Source organism: Cetorhinus maximus, chromosome 11, assembly GCF_964194155.1.
Source record: "Cetorhinus maximus chromosome 11, sCetMax3.hap1.1, whole genome shotgun sequence".
Classification (NCBI taxonomy): domain Eukaryota; kingdom Metazoa; phylum Chordata; class Chondrichthyes; order Lamniformes; family Cetorhinidae; genus Cetorhinus; species Cetorhinus maximus.
Genome location: NC_135889.1, coordinates 107,176,117 through 107,198,759, shown reverse-complemented (window position 1 = coordinate 107,198,759; position 22,643 = coordinate 107,176,117). Strand labels below are relative to the sequence as shown.

Sequence of the window (22,643 nt, the reverse complement as noted above, 5' to 3'; positions counted from 1 at the left end):
ATGTCTCCAACTTAACAACATTTGAATATACTTATAAGGACTATTATAATAAAATAGTTGTGAATACTGGATATAGCTGGAACTTTAAGCATTCTTAAAGACTAAGCATGCTGCTTTCATATCATATTCATTCAAAGATTAAAACTAATTGCCCATCCGTGTAAGAAAACCAAGTTCATGATTAAGTAAGTTTTTTTCCCAATGTCACACATGTAAAATTCACATAATTACAAGCAAAATATCTAATTGAATTAAAAGGAGTAGATCAAAATTAATTTTAGTTGATTGGCTGCATGTTTGGTCTGTGTAATGCAAGAGTTCTGTTCTTCATTTATTCTGTGTAGTTTGATGTTTGCAGTTTGTTGTAGTGTCTAATCCATTGTGATATGTAGTTTGTCTCGGTCTATTTGTCATTGTTGGTCATGTATTTACAATTTGTCCTTTCCTCCCTGGTCTACACACTTTGTAGATCAAATACAAGGAAAGTGTTGGACAAGGAACTGCAATCTCTGACCTGCCTGAGGTGCAGCGTGTAAAGGAGACACAGAAGAACATCAGCTCGGTAGCTGCTAATTTGATTTCCCTCTGTATTACGCCATAATTCACCTTTACTACCGAACCTCCCTTGCACTAAACAGAATTCACACAATTTCTCTAGTCTAATTTATTTTGATTTAGCTAGAACTTATATTCTAATTTTTGTTTTTTATGGAATTAACCAAAGGCTTTGTCAAGTTCAAAATGAATGCTTAAACAAAACCCTGGTCCACTTAATCACCTGCCTTAACAAAAAGTGAAACACAAACAGATGACATACTTAACCTACAGTTGCCTTTTTTGCTTGCAGTGTGGAGTTTGACATAGTGTATATATACTTTTTTTCCATTCTGTTCACTGTCTTCTGGTGAAGGAGAGCCAATTTATACTGGAATATGGGTACATCAGCACACATAGCCCTCCAATACATTTCCAGCATGATCATTCTCCCCATGTGGATTTAAACACCTAGAGGCTATTTATCATGGAGAACAGGTTTCTAGAGAGCAAGAATATAGGCTGAATTTTTTTTTTCCCTTTTCTAGCCCAAGGAACCTGAGGCTTCCTGCTGAGGTCTCCAATTGCTGTTCTGCCTACTATAGGAGTTCAATTGAGAATGAAGCAGGGGCCTTAATTTTAACTCAGAGCAGGATTGATGATTGAGAATGAGCCCAGGGCAAGCGACAAACTCATCTGCTAAGACCTGGGGAGATTTTAGCTCCTGGACAGCATTGACATATGCAAAGATATGTAAAGCTTATCTCTTCTGGCCCTTGCTGCTGTTCCCCACAGGTTTGGCTTCATGGGGAAGCCATCACGGCTATCCACTCAGGCTAGATTAAGCTGAGATGATGTGGTTGGAGCCTGACTTGTACACTTAAAGAGGACCCCACAGGTTTGGGGCGGAAGTCCTTGCCACTAGCAATTTAAAATTACTGTTGGCCAGATCGGAGTGGGAAAACAGTGGGTAAATTCCCTATCCCATTTTAATTATGCCCTCCCACCCCATGCCAATTGTATTCTACTGTACAAGGGAATTAGAATCAAAGTCAGTGACTTGCTGGTTTGTACAGTCTGCAAGCAGATGCATTTATTTACCCATTTGGCCAATGGAGGAGAACCCAGTGTGTAGCTTGGTGCAGTGTGTGTCTGGATATTGTTTGCAGAAAGTTCATGTGTTGCTGTTTGTCACGTGCTTACAGTTTGTCCTTTCCTCCCTGATCTACGTGCTTTGTAGATCAAATACAAGGAAAATGTTGGTCAAGGAACTGCAATCTCTGACCTGCCTGAGGTGAAGCGTGTAAAGGAGACACAGAAGAACATCAGCTCGGTAGTTACCAATTTGATTCCCTTTTTTTTTTATCCCACAGCACAGCACCTTACTACCCAACATTTCCAATGCCACCAAACGCCAATTGATGGCATTTCTTGTTTGTCTTTTTTCAATTTTACTTTAATTCTTGAAAAAAATTTTTGTGGAATTCACACTTTTTAAAAAAATCAATTTTGACATTATATTTTATAGGGAAAAATAATGTACAAGCTATTTTTGTCATAATTCACAATGCTGTGCTGTGAGAAAGTAGTCAAAAAGCAACATAATAAAACCATGATGGCAATAGATAACACTTTCAGCATAGATTACACAACTTCCAACAAAACAGCAGATAAACAGGCTTTAGAATAGTGATGGGATTTGAATCAGAACCTCCAAGTTAACATTGAGCCCCGTACTTTATTATCCCTGAACCAGAACTTAATGTCTAAGATTTTAAAATCCAGATTAATTGCTGAGATCTCCAAATCGGAATTTCATTAGAGAAACCTGAAACTTCCTTTTTGGCCTGCAGTGTGTAGTCTGATGTACTATACACATTATTCCCCATTTTCTGCCCTCCTTTGCTGAAGGGGCTGACTGATGTTGTGCTACAGATTCATGCTTTGGCAGCCTGACATCATCTCACCCAAGTGGCCCCACTTCTGTAAGCTTATATAACGGGTAGGCTATTCAACTGTTGGAGCATCATTATAAAGGCTCCACCTGACTTTGCAGGAGCAGAAATTTCTGGATAGGCGTCAACATTGGTCTTCCCGGCTGAGATTCCCATCCTCGTCCCAGGGTCTCTGAAGCTGGAAGTAGCTTCTTCCAAGTGTTGCCATGGCTTCCAACTCAACACAGACTGGGAATTAAACTAAGGCCACTACAGTTTGTGTGAATTAGGGCCAGGCTGTCTGTTGCCTTTACTCACTAGGTCAATGAGGGAGATTCCAATGTGTCATTTGGTGCAGTCTGTGGCTTGACATTATTTGCATAAAGTCTATGTACCATTGTAGCTCTGGAAATCCCTCCCTGCTTCAATAGCTCCCTCTTCTCCTTTAAGACACACCTTAAAATCTATCTCTTCTGTCCTCACGTTGTCTTATGTGCTTTGGTGTCAAATTTTGTTTGATAATGGCTCCTCTGAAGTATCTTGGGATATTTTGCTACGATAAAGGTGCTATATAAATGCCAGTAGTTCTTGTTGTTGTTTGTTAGTCATGTGCTGACAGTTTGTCCTTTCCTCCCTGATCTACACGCTTTGTAGATCAAATACAAAGAAAATGTTGGTCAAGGAACTGCAATCTCTGACCTGCCTGAGGTGAAGCGTGTGAAGGAGACTCAGAAGAACATCAGTTCGGTAGTTGCCAATTTGATTCCCCTTTTTTTAACCCGTTATCCTTCCACCCAACATTTTTTTTTTAACCAACAATTACAATTAATGACTTTTTTCTCATCCTTTTTCAAATTTATTTCACTATTTTTTAATTCATTAAGCTTTTTTTGTGGAATATACATAAGGTTCTTATCAATGTTAACATTTATGTCTTCTTCAGGGTGAAAAATAATGAATGAGTAAGCAATTTTTGTCAGGCTGTGCAACACACTAGAGTGAGATAGTAAACAAAAGGCAACATAAGCAAACTTTGATTGCAATTTACGATATCCATAGCATTTATTACATAGCTTCCAAAAAAACAGCAGATAAACAGGTTTTAGCATATTGATGGAATTTAAATCAGAATCTCAAAGTTAACAAAGCCTGCACTTTTGTTACCTCATAATCAGAGCTTAAATCAGAATTTAAGGTTTATGAATCTGGATTAATTTTGAGATCTGCACATCAGAATTTTATGAGAGAAACCTACAGTTCCCCTTTTGGTCTGCAGTGTGCAGTTTGATATAATCTATACTTTCTGCCCTCCTTTGCTGAAGGGGCTGACTGATATTGTGGTATAGATACATGCACCAAGAGCCATCCAAGTGGGCCGCCTTCTGTGAGTTTAGATAATGGGTAGGCTGTTCACCCGTGGGATCATCACTAGAAAGCTTCATCCGGACTTTGCAGAAGCAGAAGTTGCTGGCCAGACATCGACATTGGCATCCCCGGCTGAGCTCCCCCTCCCAGCCACCGGGATGCTGAGGCCGGTTATAGCTTAATCATACATTCCCATGGCGACTGTCACAAAACTGACTGGGAATTTACTGGTTTGTCTGAGCGAGTGCTAAACTGGCTGATGCCTTTCTCAGTTGGTTAATGGGGGAGAATCCCATGTGTGGTTTTGTGCAGTCTGTGGCTTGACATTGTTTGTAAGACGTCTACATTTTACTGTAGCCCTGGAATTCCCTCCCTAAACCTCCACCTCTCTACTTCTGTTGTCTCTTTTAAGTCACTCATTAAAACCGACCTCTTCTGTCCTAATGTTGCCCTACGTTTTTCACAGTCAAGTTCTTTTTGATACTAGCTCCTGTGAAATGCCTTAGGCTGTTTTAATATGTTAAGATGCTGTATTTTCTTTATTCGTTCAAGGGATGTGAGGGTCGCTGGCTAGGCCAGAATTTATTGCCCATCCTTAATTGCCCTTGAGAAGGTGGTGCTGAGCTGCCTTCTTGAACCACTGCAGTCCATGTGGTGTAGGTGCACCCGCAGTGCTGTTAGGGAGGGTGTTCCAGGATAATAGCTGTCGTTATTTGTTTGTCATGTGCTTACAGTTTGTACTTTCATCCCTGGTCTGCACATTTTGTAGATCAAATACAAGGAAAATATTGGTCAAGGAACTGCAATCTCTGACCTGCCTGAGGTGCAGCGTGTAAAGGAGACTCAGAAGAACATCAGCTCGGTAGCTGCTAATTTGTTTTCCGTTTTTTTAACCCATGATTCATCCCACACCTTACTACCCAGCATTTCCTGCCAATAAGCACAGTTAATGTCATTTTTCAAGGCGTTTTTCTTCAAGTTTATTTTTAACTTATCCTAATTCTTGAAACATTTTGTGGAATTTACTCAAAAGCTTTTTTTAAAATCAGTTTTAAAATTTATATATTATCGGGGCAAAGGAAATTGCTGTCAAAAGCATTTTTTGTCAGACTTTTTTTAGTGCTGTGCATTCAGAAAGAAAACAAGGCAACATAAGAAAACCTGTATTATGAATACAGCATCAATAGCACAGATTACACGGCTTCCAAAAATAGCAGATAAACAGGCTTTGGGGTATTGATGGAATTTGAACCAGAATCACAAAATTAACATTTTAGCCCTGTACTTTTATTATCTCCCAAGCAGAACTTAGTATTGAATGTTTTTAAACCTGGATTTATTTTGACATCTGCAATTCATAGTTTCATTGGCGAAATCTCCAGCCCCCCCTCTTGGCCTGCACCGTGTAATTTGATGCACTGTAATACATACTTGATTCCTGCTGAAGAAAGAGATACTCTATCGAAGCCTTTCAAAGCCTTTCCTTGAATTGCTAGTTGAGAAATCTGCTAATTTGTTTTCCACTACAGTTTACCGCAAGCCTACCTTCAATATATGCATTGGGATTCCTACAGTTCCACTGCTATAAGATTGGCCTTATCGACAATCTCATAAATAGGGCCTATGCCATTTGCAAACTATGCATGCTTGATGCCGTAGGGCGCATCAAAGCTATCCTGTGGGATAATGGCTACCCCGATCAGATTATTGCTCGCTGTGCATTGTGGCCCACACTTTCAGACCTGAAAAGTCCCCAGCTACCTCAAATACCTTGAAAAGGTAAAGTATCTCGATAATTTGAGCAACAGATGAAGCCAACTGACTCATGCTGCTACTGTGCAGTGGCAACGCGAGTGGATGCTGATGCAAAACCAAAAAGGCGTTCTGCCTACCACACAAATGAGTAATATGGTACATGAATTTCAGTGCCGGTGTGATGCCAGGTACGTAAGCGATATGTCCCAATGACTGGCGGACCATATCAAACAGCATGTCCCTTTGGGTTGTTTGCAATAGGCAGAGTACTGACCGTACTCAACCAGCCCTCATTTGCTGAAGGTACTGACTGATATTGTAGTATAGATTCATACTCCAGCAGCCCATCAACATGCCACCCAAGCGGCCTTCTTCTGTAAGCTAGGATAATGGTTAGGCTATTAAACTATGGAAACGTCACTATAAAGTTTCACCCCGGCTTTGCAGAAGAAGAAATTGCTGGATAGGCATCAACATTGGCATACTCGGCCGAGTTTCCCTTCCCAGGAACGCTGAGACTCGTTATAGCTCATCACATTTTGTCATAGCTACTTCCTCAAAACCGACCTGGAATTTGAACCAAGGCTGTTTTACTGATTTGTGTGAATTGGTACCGGACTGGCTGATCCCTTTACCCGCTAGGCCAATAAAGCAGATTCAAATGTGTAGCGAGGTGAAGTCTGTGGCTTGACATCATTTATATAAAGTCTACATGTGACTGTAGCTCTGGAATTCCTTCCCTAATCTTCTCCAGTTCTTCGCATCTCCCTCATCCTTTAAACCACCCCTTAAAATCACTTCTCTGTTCTTATGTTGCCTTATGTGCTATGATGTCAAAGTTTGTTGGTTGATGGCTCCTGTAAAGTGCCTTAGAACGTTTTACTATGTTGATGGTGTTACGTAAACGCCAGTTGTTGTTGTTTGTTTGTGATGTGCTGACAGTTTGTCCTTTCCTCCCTGATCTGCACACTTTGTAGATCAAATACAAGGAAAATGTTGGTCAAGGAACTGCAGTTTCTGACCTGCCTGAGGTGAAGCGTGTGAAGGAGACACAGAAGAACATCAGCTCGGTAGTTGCCAATTTGATTCCCCTTTTCTCAACCTATGATTCACCCTGGCCCTTACTACCCAGTACCTCTTACCACTAAACACAATTAATGCCAATTTTTTCTAGCCTTTTTTTTCAAATTTATTTTAACCTTTTCTAATTTTTGAAACATTTTTGTGAAATGTACTTAAGTTTTTTTTTATCAGTTTTGAATTTACATATATGTGAGGGGGAAGAAAATTAATGGTTAAGCTTTTTTTTTGGTCATACATTTTAATACAATGCGTTGAGAAAGTAAACCAAAAGCAACATAACAAAACTGTGATTGTAATATCAATACAGCATCAACAGTATAAATGACACAGCTTTCAATAACACTGCAGGAAAACAGACTTTAACATAATGATGGCCTTTGATTTTGAACCTCAAAGTCAACATTTAGCCTCATACTTTTATCATCTCTAACTCAAACCTTAGTGTTTCAAATTTTTGAATCTAGATTAATTTTTGAGATCTGCCAATCAGAATTTCATTTGTGATACGGAACTCAGTCCTTCACTTTTAGCATCTTCAGGATTTTAAAAAATTCACATTGAGCCACATGTTATTAATAAATAAATCTTTTTGAAACTATTGTAATCCATTTAGTGATAAAGTTACATTCAATTTAAATGGTGTTGCTTGGTACATTCATCTTAAAGATAAAATATCATATTTAATTTTTCTACTAAGATTCAATCTATCAATTCCCAATCTCCATTAGGTCTATAAGTTATTTGAAGGCAAAGTAGTAAAAAAAACGTGATTAGTTCTAAAGGGATACAGCATGAGCTTTCTTTATTTAATTACTTACAATGAAGGTACTCTCTGATTTCAGGACATTTACTGAAAATGTTAATTGCATATCTAACCAGCAGTTCCCTTTTATGACCTGTATTTTGTAGTTTGATGTAATACATATTTTGTTCCCCTCTTTCTGCCCTCCTTTGTCGAAGGGGCTGACTGATATTGTGGTATAGATTCATCCTTCAGCAGCCTGACACCATCTCAGCCAAGTGGTTCTACTTCTGTAAGCTATATAATGGGTAGGCTATTCAACTGTAAAGCTTAATCCTGACTTCGTATTAGCGGAAATTGCTGGATGGACATCAACATTGGCATACACGGTGGGAGGTTTTCTACCAGCCTCAGTAGTTTTTTTTTTAATGTTTCATGGGATACATATGTTGCTGACAAGGCCAGCATTTGTTGCCCATCCGTAATTGCCCTTGAGAAGGTGGTGGTGAGCCGCATTCTTGAACTGCTGTAGTCCATCTGGCGCGGGAACCTACGCGTGGCCCACAGTGCTGTTAGGAAGGGGGTTCCAGGACTTTGACCAAGCAATACTGAAGGAACGGCGATATAGTTCCAAGTCAGGATGGTGTGTGGCTTGGAGGGGAACTTGCAGGTGGTCGTGTTCCCATGCGACTGCTGCCCTTATTTTTCAAGGTGGTAGAGATCAAGAGTTTGGAAGTTACTGTCTAAGGAGCCATGGTGTGTAGTTGCAGAGAATCTTGTATGTAGTACACCCTGCTGCCATTGTGTGTCAGTGGTGGAGGGAGTGGATGTTGAAAGTGATGTATGGGGTGCCGATCAAATGAATTTCTTTGTCCTGGGTGGTGTTGAACTTCTTGAGTGTTATTGAAGCCGCATTGATCAAGGCAAGTGGAGAGTATTCCTGACTTGTGAGTTTAATTGGTTAGAGAAGAAGCTAGCTTGTGAATATCTGGTGAGTGGTTAAGGTTTATTCTGTTCCTAGGGTTTCAAATAGTATAGTACTTTTGTAAGTTTATAGATTGGCCGGTAAGTGCTTAGTGTTAGGGATAGTGTAATAATAAACAGCTTAGGCCACAGGAGTTATGGTAGAACTATAAATAAAATCGAACTAAAACTTTACTTTAATTTATTTTAATTTTAAACACCTAAAACACATACCTGTGTAGTCAAGAAACACGTAACTTCTAGTTGTCAGTGGTACTAACATTTAATAAGCACAGTAAATTGTAGCATACATAGGAATTATTCTAAGTTAATTAAGAAAGTGATTAAATTAACTAAATAACATAAGTAACAATGGCAGGACAGGTGTTATGTTGCAGCTGTGGAATGTGAGAGTTTTTGGACGCCAAGGCGATCCATGACAAACATGTTTGCAGGAAGTGTAAGCAGCTTGAGGAATTCAGGATCAGGATTATTGATTTGGAAGCTGAACTGCAGACATTGTGCAACCTAAGGGAGGGCGAGGAATATCTGGACACTTTGTTCCAGTAGACAGCCACATCTTTTAGAATAGGGTCATCTGTTTTGGCCAGCAGTGGATGTGCCTGTGAGTGAGACAGGTAATGGGACTGAGGAGACAGTAGTGGAGAAACCTCAGACTTTGCAATTGTCCAACAGGTTTGAAGTGCTCACAACCTGTGTGGCTGAAAGCAAGGTCTGCAAGGTGGATGAGCAGGCTGGCCATAGCACCATTGTATAGGAAGCCGGTCAAGCGGTGGGAGCAAGCAGGAATGTAGTGCTAGTAGAGGACAGTATAGTGAGGGGGATTGACACTGATCTCTGCAGTAAAGAGTGAGAGTCCAGAAGGCTGTGTTGCCTGCCTGGTGCCAGGGTTCTCGAGACATCTAGGCATAACTAGGGAAGCAGAAAGAGTTTTAAACTAAATTGTGGGGGCAAGGGATCGAATGTGGGAAGCTGTGGTAAATTAAAGAGTAGAGACAGATGAGAGGGGAAGGTATTAATTTGGGAAATGATAAACACACCATGACAGGAAGGGACAGAGACCACAAGTCAAAGAGTAGAGGTTACAAAAATAATAAAAGGACAAAACTTGAGGCTCTGTGTCTGAATGCACATAGCATTTGAAACAAAACAGATGAACTAACAGTGCAAATAGAAATAAGTAAGTATGATCCAATAGCCATTGCAGAGGCTGCTGGGTGCAGTAGCAGGCTGGGAAGAAGGCCTGCCTCTGTGTTCCAGCATTGTGTTGAGTTTTTAAAAAACAGTAAAACACAAAATGGCCCTCCAGCCCTCACCCCTCACACCCCCTCAAACTTCCCATGCTCCCTTGGCCCCTCATACCCTCCATGCCTACCTATGTGCCACACACATCCCCATGGCCCCTCATCTCCTCCATGCCCTCCACATACCCCCATGACCTTTATAGCCCCTATGCCAACTCACAGAAACCCATGCACCCAACCCACCACCTTTTGCCCTTACAGCTACCATGTCAACTCACCCAGTATCTACCATGGGCAGAGCTCAGGAGCCATGCTGAAATGAAAAAAAATGACATTCTATGTGTCTATTGCAGACTTTATTTTGAAGAATTAGTCTAATTCGTAAAAACCCATTTTCTATATTTACTTTCTTTCAATTACATAAACCCATATAAGAACAAACATTTCATTTGTGCATAATCCTTTAGAAAAACAAGCGTTGGAATTCATAGTCCTGCTTCAAAGAGTTGATAAGCACTTGGAGCTGTCAATCATATTCTGAAATGACAGGCATCCTACTGTGATAATGGAAGGTTGTGCAGCACAAATCCAGTAATGGTAGCCCTCAGGTTTATGTCAACAGACAGAGTGAAATAGCAAGTCATGATTTTTTTAAACTCCAGACATTTGTTTCAAGGATTTAAAGGGCAGGAGTTGTAAATGTCTTGACAGCTTGACAGTTGCCTTTGACACTTCATTTTGACACTTTTGACAGTTCCAATGAGGTTGACAGTTAATGAGTTCATGCATTTTGTATGCACATTCATGCTTTTAACAATCCCAAGGGGCAACCTACCTTTCCAAAACACCACCTGACCTCCCCCAAAGGGCACCTGACCTTTTGAGACAACCTCATAAATATGGTGGCGGTCGGGTGGCGTCTGTTTGGACTCGGAAGATCCCTGAGCACTGAGGTAACCCGGGGCCTTCTGAATCCCCGAACTAAAGCTGGGATTCAACTCAACTCTTTCAGAAACGTGGTGGTGACAAAATCGGGAGCCATTTTACCCAGACCTGTCAAGACTTCCTTTGGTCTCATGAAAGTCTTTGTTGTGGTCGTCCCTTTTCTCTACATGGGCAATCAGATCAGCAAGAGCTTCGCCTCATTACTGGAGGAACGTGACATCTTTGTCCCAGTCGATGACGATGATGATGATTAACTGCTGTGTCCCAAAACTATATCCAAAGAGGTTCCCTACCTCCCCAAAAGGATACCCCACCTCTCCAAAGGACTCCACAAAGCTCAGACCTGCTCCTACCAGGTCTATTCTGCACACATCATGTTTCACACATATGGGTCACCAAAATTAGACATGACCGGAGACAGCTACTGATGTATATAGGCAGTTGCTTCCGCAAAACTGTATGTACAAATCTTGGGCCCATTCCCGTGAAAATAGTAGGTGCCGTGTTGCAGGGATGGAACTTCCAGATTTCAGCTTCTTTCACCATTTTTGACAGAAGGGCCCTCTTTCATTGCAAAAATCCAGGCCACAATGTCATTGGCAATACCTGCAGTTCCCTTTTCGCAATACAGAATTTATTTCCCCCCTTTCTGGCCTCCTTTGCTGAAGGTGCTGATTGACATTGTCGTATGGATTCATGCTTCAGCAGTCTGTCACAACCTCATCCAAGTGGCCCTCCTTCTGTAAGCTTAGATAATGAGTAGACTATTCAACCCTCGGAACAACATTATGAAGCTTAATCCTGACTGTACAGGAGCAGAAATTGCTGGATAGACACCAACATTGCCATCCACAGGCTAGTTTTCTCTCCCAGCCCCAATGATGCCAAAGCCAGCTCTTCACGTGTTGCCATGTTTACTATGATCGCAACACAGACTGGGAATTAAAGGCTGCTTACTGGTTTGTGTGACTTAGTGCAAGACTGGTTGATGCCTCTACCCACTAGGCTATTGTGGGAGAATTCCATGTGGTTTGATGCAGTCTGTGGCTTCATAGCATTTGTATAATGTCTACCTATTACTGTAGTTCTGAAATTCCCTCCCTTCATTTCTCTGCCTTTCTACCTCTCTTTCCTCCTTTAAGATACTCCTTAACACCCTATCTCTGCTGTCCTAATGTTGCCTTGGGTGGCTCGTTGTCAAATTTTGTTTGATGATGGTTCCTGTAAAGTGCCTTGGGATGTTTGCTATGTTAAAGGTCCTGTATAAATGTTGGTTGCTTTTGTTTTTCGTTTGTGATGTGCTGACAGTTTGTCCTTTCTTCTCTGATCTGCACACTTTGTAGATCAAATACAAGGAGAATGTTGGTCAAGGAACTGCAGTCTCTGACCTGCCTGAGGTGAAGCGTGTGAAGGAGACACAGAAGAACATCAGCTCGGTAGTTGCCAATTTGATTCCCCTTTTTTTTTAAACTCATGATATCCCCTGTCCGAAACTTCCTGTCACTAAACACAATTAATGTCATTTTTTTTCTAGTCTTTTTTTATGTAACTTTTTTTTCAAATTCTTGAAACCTTTTTGTGCCTTATACATAAAGTTTTGTCAATTTTGACATATAGATTTTATTGATGGGGGAAGAGCTTGCGTAAGCAATTTTTCGTAAGACCTTACGATGCTGTGCAGTGAGACAGAAAACAAAGAACAACATTAAGAAGCCATGACTGTAATACGAATACAGCATCTATAGCATGGATTAAACAGCTTCCAAAAAAAACAACAGGAAAGCAGGCTTTGGAATATTGATGGAATTTGAATCAGAACCACAAAGTCAACATTTAGCTCTGTACTTTTATTATCATCGAATCAGAACTTTTAGGATTATTTTTAAAGGTTTTTGTATCCAGGTTGATTTCCAAATTCTGCAGTACGTGTTCATGCTCTGGCAGCCCTCCACCATCTCACCAGGTGTAGGAGCTTAGACCTTGAGTTGGCAATGACTGTGGAAGGATCACCATGAAGATTCATCCTGACTTTGCAGAAGCAGAAATTGCTGGATGGATATCCGCATTGGCATCCCTGGTTGATTTTTCCTTCCCTGTCCCAATGGTGCTGAGGTTAATTGTCGCTCTTCATTTGTTGGCATGGCTACTACTCAACAAATATTGGGAATTAAATCAAGGCTACTTTCTGGTTTGTGTGAGTTAGTGCTAGATTGGCTGAAGCCTTTATCCACTAGGCCAATCCAATCTCTAGTGTGGATACAGTCTCACTTGACATCATTTGTATAAAGTCCTGTATTACTGCAGCTCATGGAATTCCTCCCTAAACCTCCCTGCCTCTCTACTTCTCTTTCCAACATTGCGACATGCCTTAAAACCTATCTCTTTAATTAAGATTGTCTTCGTTAGCTAGCGTTTTATGTAACCCCGTGTAAAGTTTTGTTTGATAATTGTTCCTCTGAAGGGCACTGGGAACTTTCATTATGTTCAAGTTCTATGCAAATGCAAGCTGTTGTTGTTTGTCATGTGCTTACAGTTTGTCTTTTCTTCCCTGATCTGCACACTTTGTAGATCAAATACAAGGAAAATGTTGGTCAAGGAACTGCAATCTCTGACCTGCCTGAGGTGCGGCGTGTAAAGGAGACACAGAAGAACATCAGCTCGGTAGCTGTTGACTTGATTTCTGTGTTAACCCACAATCCACCCCCTTACTACCCAACCCTTCCTAGCACTAAAACACAATTCACACAATTCCTCCTTTTCACAGTTTACTCCTCAATATCGTTTTAACAGGTTTCCCCGATTGTTGAAACATATACTCCTGAAATGAATAACACCATTTTCCCACAAGATATTTGAAATTAGTTTTAACTTCTTGATTTTTGTGGAACTAACTCAGGATTGTGGCTCTCTGAGAATGACTTCTTTGAGACGTAACTAAGAATGCCAGGCATGAAGTAGGTATGTTGGAAGTCCTGGACTTCATTATAACAAAGCATAATTAGTAAGTTAAATCAACAGCAATGTAGCTTTATTGCACATGACATCTGAAATACTTGTCAAATAACCTAAAGGCTTTTAAATACAAAATCAGTTGCAGCATGTTTTGGAATCTAAATCAGAGCTTTGATTTTTAATTATTTGAATTTGAAGTTTGGTTTCACATTCCTGCATAATTCTTTTGATTTGTAGCTTCAAATTTTCAGAGTGATTCACATTAACTTTAATTGTAAGAAGCCGACTTTACTTTAACTGGTCATCCAAACTAGAGCCACTGGCATTTTTTAAATATAAAGCAAAGAGTTGCTAAAACAAAAAATACAATTTCACGTAATGAGTTTTAGCAATCATTGCAATATATCTGGGTGGCGGTCAAGGAGGTTGTTCTATATTGGTTTTCACAATCTCCTTCTGCATCTCTGGCAGGACCCGCTTAAAAAAAATGGCCAAACTTGGTTGCGCTGGTTGTCCACCATTTCCAGGAGTTCTCCAGCTCTCTTTTAAGGGGTGGGTCTTCTGTTTGTCAGGCAAGTAGAGACTAGGACCAGAGGCAGGGACTCAATAAAGCAAGAGTTTCTGCTCCTGAGCCTGGAGGGTGACCTTGCGTATTAGTGGTACACTGAAGGAGTGTAGGCATTGTGTACTCTACAAACCCAATCATGGGCCCTATCATTGAAATCATCATGAGTTCAGCAGCTTGCGCCTTAGAAGAGAAAAACTATTGCAGTTTGGCTTCATTAGTTATGACCATGGATGGGCCGAGGGAATCCCCATCTGCCCCATGATCAAGCGATTGCTGGAGTCTCCAGTTACCAGTTACAGATCAGAGCCAGAGATGTACCCTGAAGAGGAGCTTGCCCCATACTAACGAGTTGCATTAATAGTGGAAAAACTGCACCAAGATTAGCGCTGGAGGGCACTGCTGGGCACGATTGCGACATTATTTTCAGGGATGGAAGCATGAGGAATTTTGCCGTGATCATTGACAGTGATCTTTTTGCTGAACATGTAACTTTGAATGGTACTCTTTCACTAAGGTTAAAATTTGATTTCAACTAACCAACTTTCCATTTTCTAACTAACGAACTTTCAATTTCAAATGTGTTTCATTTCATATGGACATCACATTGAATCTCAGAAAGTTTGTTTACATTTTCCTTGGTGCTTTTGATAACTTGTGATTACTTTGAGAATAGTTAAATGGTATTTGATAACATAATCTAATTCGCCAGTTTAACTTATTAGAACTGGTGTAACTTGTTGCAGTTTGTGTTGGTCCGTGTGTTGCGTTTGTTGTGTGCTGACAGGCTGTTCTTTTCTTTTCTGATCTACGCACTTTGTAGATCAAGTACAAGGAAGGTATTGGGAAAGGAACTGCAATCTCTGACCTGCCTGAGGTGAAGCGTGTAAAAGAGACACAGAAGAACATCAGCTCGGTAGCTGCTGGTTTTGATGCACTTTGCTAACTTGTGATTTCACCCCCATCACAGCACTAAACACAAGTCGTACAATGTCAATTTTTTTTCACTTGCTTCATCATCTTGCGTGTTTGTATTTACATCCTTCTAATGTTTGGAAATGAGTAGTTTTTGTGGAGCCAGGACTCTGCCAATTTTGAAGGGATTCCATAAAGAGAAAGTGAAGGCTGTCTTCAGGGATTATTTTCAAATTGCTTGAAAAAGAAAATTAACCTGAAAAGACCAAAGGTAGCACACAGCAATGTTGCCCATTTTAGAACTAGCACTCGACTGGACTTGGGTCCTTTGAATCCAGTGCAAGGTCGATTCCAAAGCTTTACTGAATTCAACCCTCTGTTAGATTCAGTGCTCAATGTTGGGCATGTCCAAGCCCTACCTTCAGTTCCAGTTTGTTTCATTTACTTTATTATTTCACAGCATTAGACCTTTGGTGCTGTTCCATCAGCGTAAAGAAGTTCTGAAGCTGTTGTGACCTTTACTGGCTTAACAAATATCCGTCAAGTTTGAAATTGTCCCATTTCGCGTCAGTTTGGGTTTCAAATGTTCTTAATCGTGCATGAAAATGCAAGCAATCATATAAGGGGAAATCAGCAATCAAATTTGCTTACATCAAAATATGAATTAACTCTGTATTTAACTCTACATTTCAGAAATTAGAAACACTTGTTCATTCAAAATATTTGCATATTGTTGTTCTATCTGCAGTCTTTACCTGAGGCCAATGTCGCTAATGTTTTTTTTTACCTCCAGAATAATTGTGATCCAATATTTCTGATTCAGACTCCTGTTAATTTACAAAAAAAGCACAGATGTTGCTATACAATAATAGGCTAAAAGTATTTGCAAAAATACTTTTGAATGTTTTCTTGCACAGTAATTGTAATAAGGATCTGGTGCTTCCATTTTCTGAAACCAAATTTTGGCATAGTCCTGGCTTCTGTTCTCATCCACTGCTTTTTCACTAAAGCCATTTCATTTCATTTTAATGAAAACTAATTGTTTTTTTAACATCTTATATTTTTAACTTCTCAACCATCACTTTTAGTCGATTTGAGTTGTATTTGTGTTGAGTCATGTACACGGTCTTGAAAGACTGTTGAATTTTTATCTTTTCATTTTGGGTGCTTTACTTCTGCAGGTCTTATACAAAGAAAACCTGGGTAAAGGGACCGCAGTGGTGTACACACCAGAGATGCAGCGCGTTAAACGCAATCAAGAAAACATTAGCTCGGTATTTTCTGCAACTTTAAGAAAAATACCATATTCAGTGTTTTCCGTTGCGCTCTAACTTTTTCCCCCTCTTTTCTAGTGCTTTTTATTCCTCTCTAATTCTTAATACCATATTGACCATGGCATTGCACCTATAACCGCTGGTACGCCAAAGACCCACTCACAAAAACTAAAATCGTATGAAAGAGCAATGTGGGGCTTAAGCAGTACCCTTGAATTCAGCCATTTTGCTAGTGTGAGAGGGAAAACACAGGAAGACATCTTTGACTGCTGTGCCATTATTTGGTTGTTTGTCAGCTATTTTAGCTTTGTAAAAATTTTTTAAAAATGGACCATTATGGAAAATTGGAGTACATAGAAACTTTGAACATACAGAAAAGAGAGCAATATGCTCGTGAAACTTTGGGGTTGTTTCATGGCCCCAATCTCAAGGTGTTTTGTTTTCTCTCTAGCTGGGAGGTCTCTGCTAATACACCTCTTCAGCACACCAGGAGATGAGAAAGTGAAAGGATAAAGGAAAGTGAAGGATGAGAAAAAAAAAAGTATTGTGCCCACCAGACCTCATCCCTCTCATGTTCTAACACTCTCGACATCTGTTGTATTTTGAGTGCCCCTAAGCCCCGTGTCTCTGCAGTCATACGTGGTATATTGTTGCAGACATTGATCACCCTTTTGATTGAAGTTCGTTCGAGCATCTGTTCATGGAGAAAGGCCCAGAAGGACATTCCATCCTAGTCCATCAACTGGTGTTGGTTACTCTAACCCCATTTCCATGCTCTTTTTTCACATCTGTTATAGTATTCCTTTTCAATTAGTTTTCTAATTTCCTTTCTCAACTTCAATAGCACCTTCTGGATTTCATGTCCCAATAACCCTTTGTGAGAAGAATTCTTCCGACAAAACACATAGTCAAGTGGTTTGCTCTAATTCTCATCAGGCACTCCTTAGAAAAGATAAAAGCTACAGTCCTTTGGTGGGTTTTTATAATGAAACAATGGTCCTTGTACCATGCAATGTCAATCTTATAAACTGTGGCAGCACCAGCTGGGACAAGGCGCCTTCTGTAAAGGATGATGGAATAATCAGACAATTTATGACTAAGGATAGGATTGGCAGAGGCCAGGGGGCAATGCCTGTCCCAGTTTAAAATAATTCGTTTGACATGGGATAAGGGAATGACTTCTGACTTTTTTTTTTCATTTACAGTTTTAAATAAAAGGACCCATAACATGCAAAAATGGCAAGTAATAGATAGAGAAACATTTAAAAAGAAACACACATCCCCACCACAAATGCAAGTGATATTTGGATATCCACCACCTCCATACCTATTGAGGAGACATAGGTATCATAATGCAAAACAGAAACAAATTGTTGTTTTTTCCCTCTTATAGCTAAAAGCCAGAGGTTGAAAATTAAACTCATTAACTCGCTTCAGTCTTTTTTCCTAACACTGAGTCAGCTAACCCTATCATCTCCACGGCAGTGCACCTAGGTAAAGTGAATGTGGAGAAACGAGAAGCCTTACTCGAGATTTCTTTCAGCATTTTTACCTTGCTGTTACAGGTCCTATACTCTGACAGCTTCCGTAAACAAGTGCAAGGGAGGGCGGCTTATGTGCTGGACACACCAGAGATGAGACGTGTACGGGATTCTCAGCGCAACATATCAACGGTATTGACTGCACCATCTTGTGTTCCTTTCTAGTTGTTAATAACAGATGCCCAAAAACGTTTGTTATTCTTCCAATTAAGCATTTACTTCAGTTGCAGCTCTTGGATGAGGCATATTGCCAATAAATATCATTAAGCATATTTAGTTCTGTAAATCAGTGATAAAATAGAACCTAAATGTGCCCTAAAATTATTCTCCAATTTTCTCCGCTTTTCTACCTTGTATCTTCAGAAGGTTCATGCCAAGGCAATGCTCTGGTGCCTTGCTGAAGATGCTATTCTCCAAGATATGAGACTAGCATTGAATGACAGGCTGTTTGGCTATGGAGGGTGGCCAGAGCCCAGCATCTCAGTGCTGAATATATTCTGCCTTCATCTAGTGCCTCACACTTTCCAGTAAGAGTCATTGGATTGCAGTCATAATGGTTGATCTTCCCCAGCTGAGATTAGCCATTACAGCACAGGCTATGGACCTTTGTGGTGTGTAATGTTTTGGTTTTAGTCCAGTTAGTGAACAACAGTTCAGCAATAAACCTGGTCCACATCAGTAAAGTAGTTCAGCAACATGAGGCTGTCTCGTGTCTGCTACTATTCATTGCATAATGTTAACCACAGCGTTTCTTAGAATGAATTAATCATTTGACCTTGATTTCCAAACAAATAAAACACATCCTCTATCTGTATAATGTGTCATAAGATTTTCAATATTTCTCAAATTGACAGATATTATATTACAAGTTAAAGTAAAATATATGTGAGATATTTTATATTGCCATTGCAGCTAAGAGCTTGCAAAAATTGTGCAAGAGGAAGTATGAATAATTTGTTGATAATCAAATAATATTTAATAGAATCTATAACAGATACACTGGTCCTTTCCAGGGGTGTTATGAATTCTGTAGAGATCATTATCGTTCAAAGAGAAATTCGAGCAATCAGTGATTATCTGAAAGAAATTATGCCACAAGATTTCAAGTTTTTAAACAAAAACAAACTTTACTATATATAAAAAAATTAAACAAAGCAAGCACTACTAACTTAACACGATAGTTTGTTAATACTCTGAGTATATTCACCTCTCCTTTTGAAATTCATCAAGTGTGCCACAGCTCTCCAGAATTCAGTTTAATTTTTACTCAGTATTCCAGCCATTCTCCGGGGTAGAAATTTCACAGGATCCTTCCATTAGCATTTGGCTAAGGAATCTTCCATTTTTCCTTCATGACTGTGGACTTCTCAGCTCAAGCATGGGCTTCACTGTATTCTCCAAGATAACTCCTTTTTTTCGTTATGAGAGTTACAGAAGATGTCTCCCTGTAGCTCCAAGATAGGCAAATGTTCCAATCTCTTTTCCCTCACAAACTCTATCTCCAAACTGAACTTGTACTCCCACTTGCATTCTGTGGAATGATTGATAAAGTTAGAATTTTCTCTGCATAAGATGCAGGCCTCGCTGACATTTATCTCTTTTGCCCCCTCGACTCAGTGAGCTGGAACTGTCTCTGTTCCAAAACTGAACTGTTGACTGCCTGTTTCTTTGAGCAAAGCACACACAGAGATAAATTAAACCAAAGAAACTTTCCTAACCCCCACAGCCTATCTACATAGCAATGTGACATACCAGGGATGTTCCAAACAGAAATGTAAATTAACTGTCTTTTACCTTAAAAACAACCCCCTTGATTTTTTGACCCACATGGCTAATTTATATCTCTAATGGATGTAATTGTCCCCTCTCCAGACTCCCAGGTTCCACCAAGAAACTCTCTTATTTACAAAAGTGGCCTTAACTTCTTTTATCTGGAAATTACATGAACAATTTAAATTCCTTATGAAGACAACTGTAGACATCTCATCTCTACCAAGAAGCTCAGGAAAAATAACCTATTGTTTACGTTTTCTCCCTCCTAATTCTAACCTCATTAAATAAACATGGGTTCCTTTTGAACTGTAATTAACATAGATCTGTTTACCAGCTCCTCAACCATTTATCTACATTTAATACTTTAATTCCCAAAACTATAAGTCATACCTCTAAAATACCTGAATTATGGAATCAGATATAACAGTAGAATGAAATGTGAAAATACAATAAGTAGAAAAAGAAACTGTAGTAAGAAATAAAGTAGAAAACGTATGTATTTATGGTTATGTTTTCCTCATTTTCTGTAGTGGGGAAGTGTTTTGAAATTCCCCTTTTCTTTGCCCACTTGGTCCATGTCTGCAACTATAAGAGGCAGGGTGCATGGCTGGCTCCAACGCCAGTTTCCATACTGCTGTTGGGTAGTTACTAAGGATTGCCCCGTAATGAGTATCGCTTGCGATTTCCCTTATTCTCCACTTGGCATAGCTCAGATCAGGAACCATTCGGTGCGGTATTTGAGCTTGCAACTTTCTCTGCCCCACTGCATTGAACTTAGTTGCAATAACTTTTCGTAATGCAACTAACATTTTAATTTCTTTTTAATTGTCACCTGGCCGTAGTTGGTAGAATTCTTCTGCACTGAGTCAAAATTTTATGGAGTCCAGCACTCCGATGCATGAGGGTCTCTTCTGGACTGACCCTTCCCTTGCATTGTCAAGGGGGTGGTGCCTCCTATCGGAGACGCTGGATTTTTTGGCTGGTTTAGATGGCTGAATGTTTGAAGAAGGGCAGAAATTTCTTCTTTTGCTAAGTATTTTCCAATTTTAAGGTGAAATACCATGAAGACTTTGAGAAGACCAAGGGAAACTTCACACCTGTGGTTACCGATCCCATCACCGAACGTGTAAAGAAGAACATGCAAGACTTCAGTGACATCAGTTACCGTGGCATCCAAAGGCGGGTCGTGGAAATGCAGAGACGCCGGGTGGAAAACGAAGGCGAGAGCCTCACAGGTATGTGATTGGCTTGGACGTTGCTGTAGCCCATTCTTCTTCTATCATAAGCATGATTCAAAACCCAAAACAGGTTGTGTAAACTTGCCTTGAGCACAGACGATTGAAGGTGTGGCCTGATCAAAATGTTTAAAAAGTTAAAAGGATTTGATAGTGTAGCTGGGGATCTCTCCTGATGGGGAGCCAGGAGCAAGGGTACATCATCTTAAAATTGAAGCTGTCCGTGTCCATATGCAGCAAGATACGGGTAATATTCAGGCTTGGGTTGATAAGTGGCCACATAAGTGCCAGGCAATGACTATCTCCAATAAGAGCGAATCTAACCATCTCCCCATGACATTCAATGATATAAACATAACTGAATTGCTCACTGTTAACGTCCTGGGGGTTACCATTGACCAGAAACTGAACTGGACCAGCCATATAAATACTGTGGCTGCAAGAGCACGTCAGAGGTTGGGAATTCTACAGAGAGTAACTCACCTCATGACTCCCCAAAGCCTGTCCACTATCTACAAGTCAGGAGTTTGATGGAATACTCTCCACTTGCCTGGACGAGTGCAATTCCAACAACAATCCAGAAGCTCGACAACATCCATGACAAAGCAGCCCGCTTGATTGGCACTCCATCCACCACTGATGCACAGTGGCAGCAGTGTGTACCATATACATGCAACTCACCAAGGCTCCTTCGACAACCTTCCAAACCCACAACCTCTACCACCCAGAAGGATAAGGGCAACAGCTGCATGAGAACAAGCTTCCCTACACACCATCCTGACTTGGAAATATATCACCGTTCCTTCTGTCGCTGAGTCAAAATCCTGGAACTCCCTCCCTAACAGCACTGTAGGTGTACCTGTACTAGATGGTCTGTAGCAGTTCAAGAAGGTGGCTGACCACCACCTTCTCGAGGGCAATTAGGAATGGACAATAAATGTCTGCAGCCAGCGATGTCCACATCCCGTGAATGAATAAATAAATAAATCACAGCTAGGCATTTAGGAGGCAATCAGGAGGCACTTGTTTCACAAAAAGGGTAGTTGAAATCTGGGGAAAAATGTTCCCCCCTGTTAGGGGGGAAGTGTGTGAGCGGGCGGGCCACCATTTTGCATGGGTGGGCCAATTAAGGCCCACCCAGTGTGATGCCCACCAGGAAGTGCTATGCGCTCCCTGTGCGGGCGTGGGGGGGATTTCCCACAGCTGGGAGTGGGCTTGTTCACGCATGCGTGCGAAAGAGTGCACAGATCTCCCTGAGGCAAAGTGCTGCCTCAGGGAGATCGTCTCCGATTTAAAACTTTAAGTAAAGAAGTATGAAAAATTTCCCTGCCATGTCCCATCATTTGACACTTTTAGTTACTTTTATTGAAAGATGTGATAAGAATTTAAAGACCCTCATGAAACCTCATCCCGCTCGTGGATGAGGTTTCATGCTTTTTCTGAAGCCCGCCAGAGTACCCGGTCTGCCCGCCAACCTTAAGGGTGATGACCTTAATTACTTTTTCAATTGCCTCAATGGGCTGTTGACAGGTTGGCGGGCACGCAGCTGACTCGACTGCGCCCCCGCCGACCTGAAAACGGAAATGGTGCGGGGTGACATTGGGGGTTCCACCCAACATCATCCCGCATCATTTTACGCATCGGCGAGCGGGCCCCACCCCCATTCGCCGACCGGAAGATCCTGCCCCGGGAATTCTCTCCCCAAACGGCTGTGTGGGTGCTTGAGCTTTCAAGGCTGTGATCTAAAAGGTTTTAACAGGTAATAGTATCAAGGGACATGGAAACAAAGCAACTGAATGGAG

The 22,643-nt window shown here is 40.7% G+C and overlaps 1 protein-coding gene across 2 annotated transcripts in view; it reads left to right on the top strand.

Annotated features, from left to right (window-relative positions):
- The window catches only part of neb (nebulin), a 279,762-nt gene that overhangs the window by 247,114 nt on the left and 10,005 nt on the right, over positions 1-22,643 (top strand). For both annotated transcript variants that reach the window (XM_078552563.1, XM_078552562.1), the window contains 11 exons: positions 470-562; positions 1,775-1,867; positions 3,123-3,215; positions 4,603-4,695; positions 6,566-6,658; positions 11,930-12,022; positions 13,155-13,247; positions 14,927-15,019; positions 16,200-16,292; positions 17,858-17,965; positions 20,658-20,841. In XM_078552563.1, coding sequence (XP_078408689.1) covers positions 470-562; positions 1,775-1,867; positions 3,123-3,215; positions 4,603-4,695; positions 6,566-6,658; positions 11,930-12,022; positions 13,155-13,247; positions 14,927-15,019; positions 16,200-16,292; positions 17,858-17,965; positions 20,658-20,841 — 1,129 coding nt within the window. The remainder of the gene's footprint in view (positions 1-469; positions 563-1,774; positions 1,868-3,122; positions 3,216-4,602; positions 4,696-6,565; positions 6,659-11,929; positions 12,023-13,154; positions 13,248-14,926; positions 15,020-16,199; positions 16,293-17,857; positions 17,966-20,657; positions 20,842-22,643) is intronic.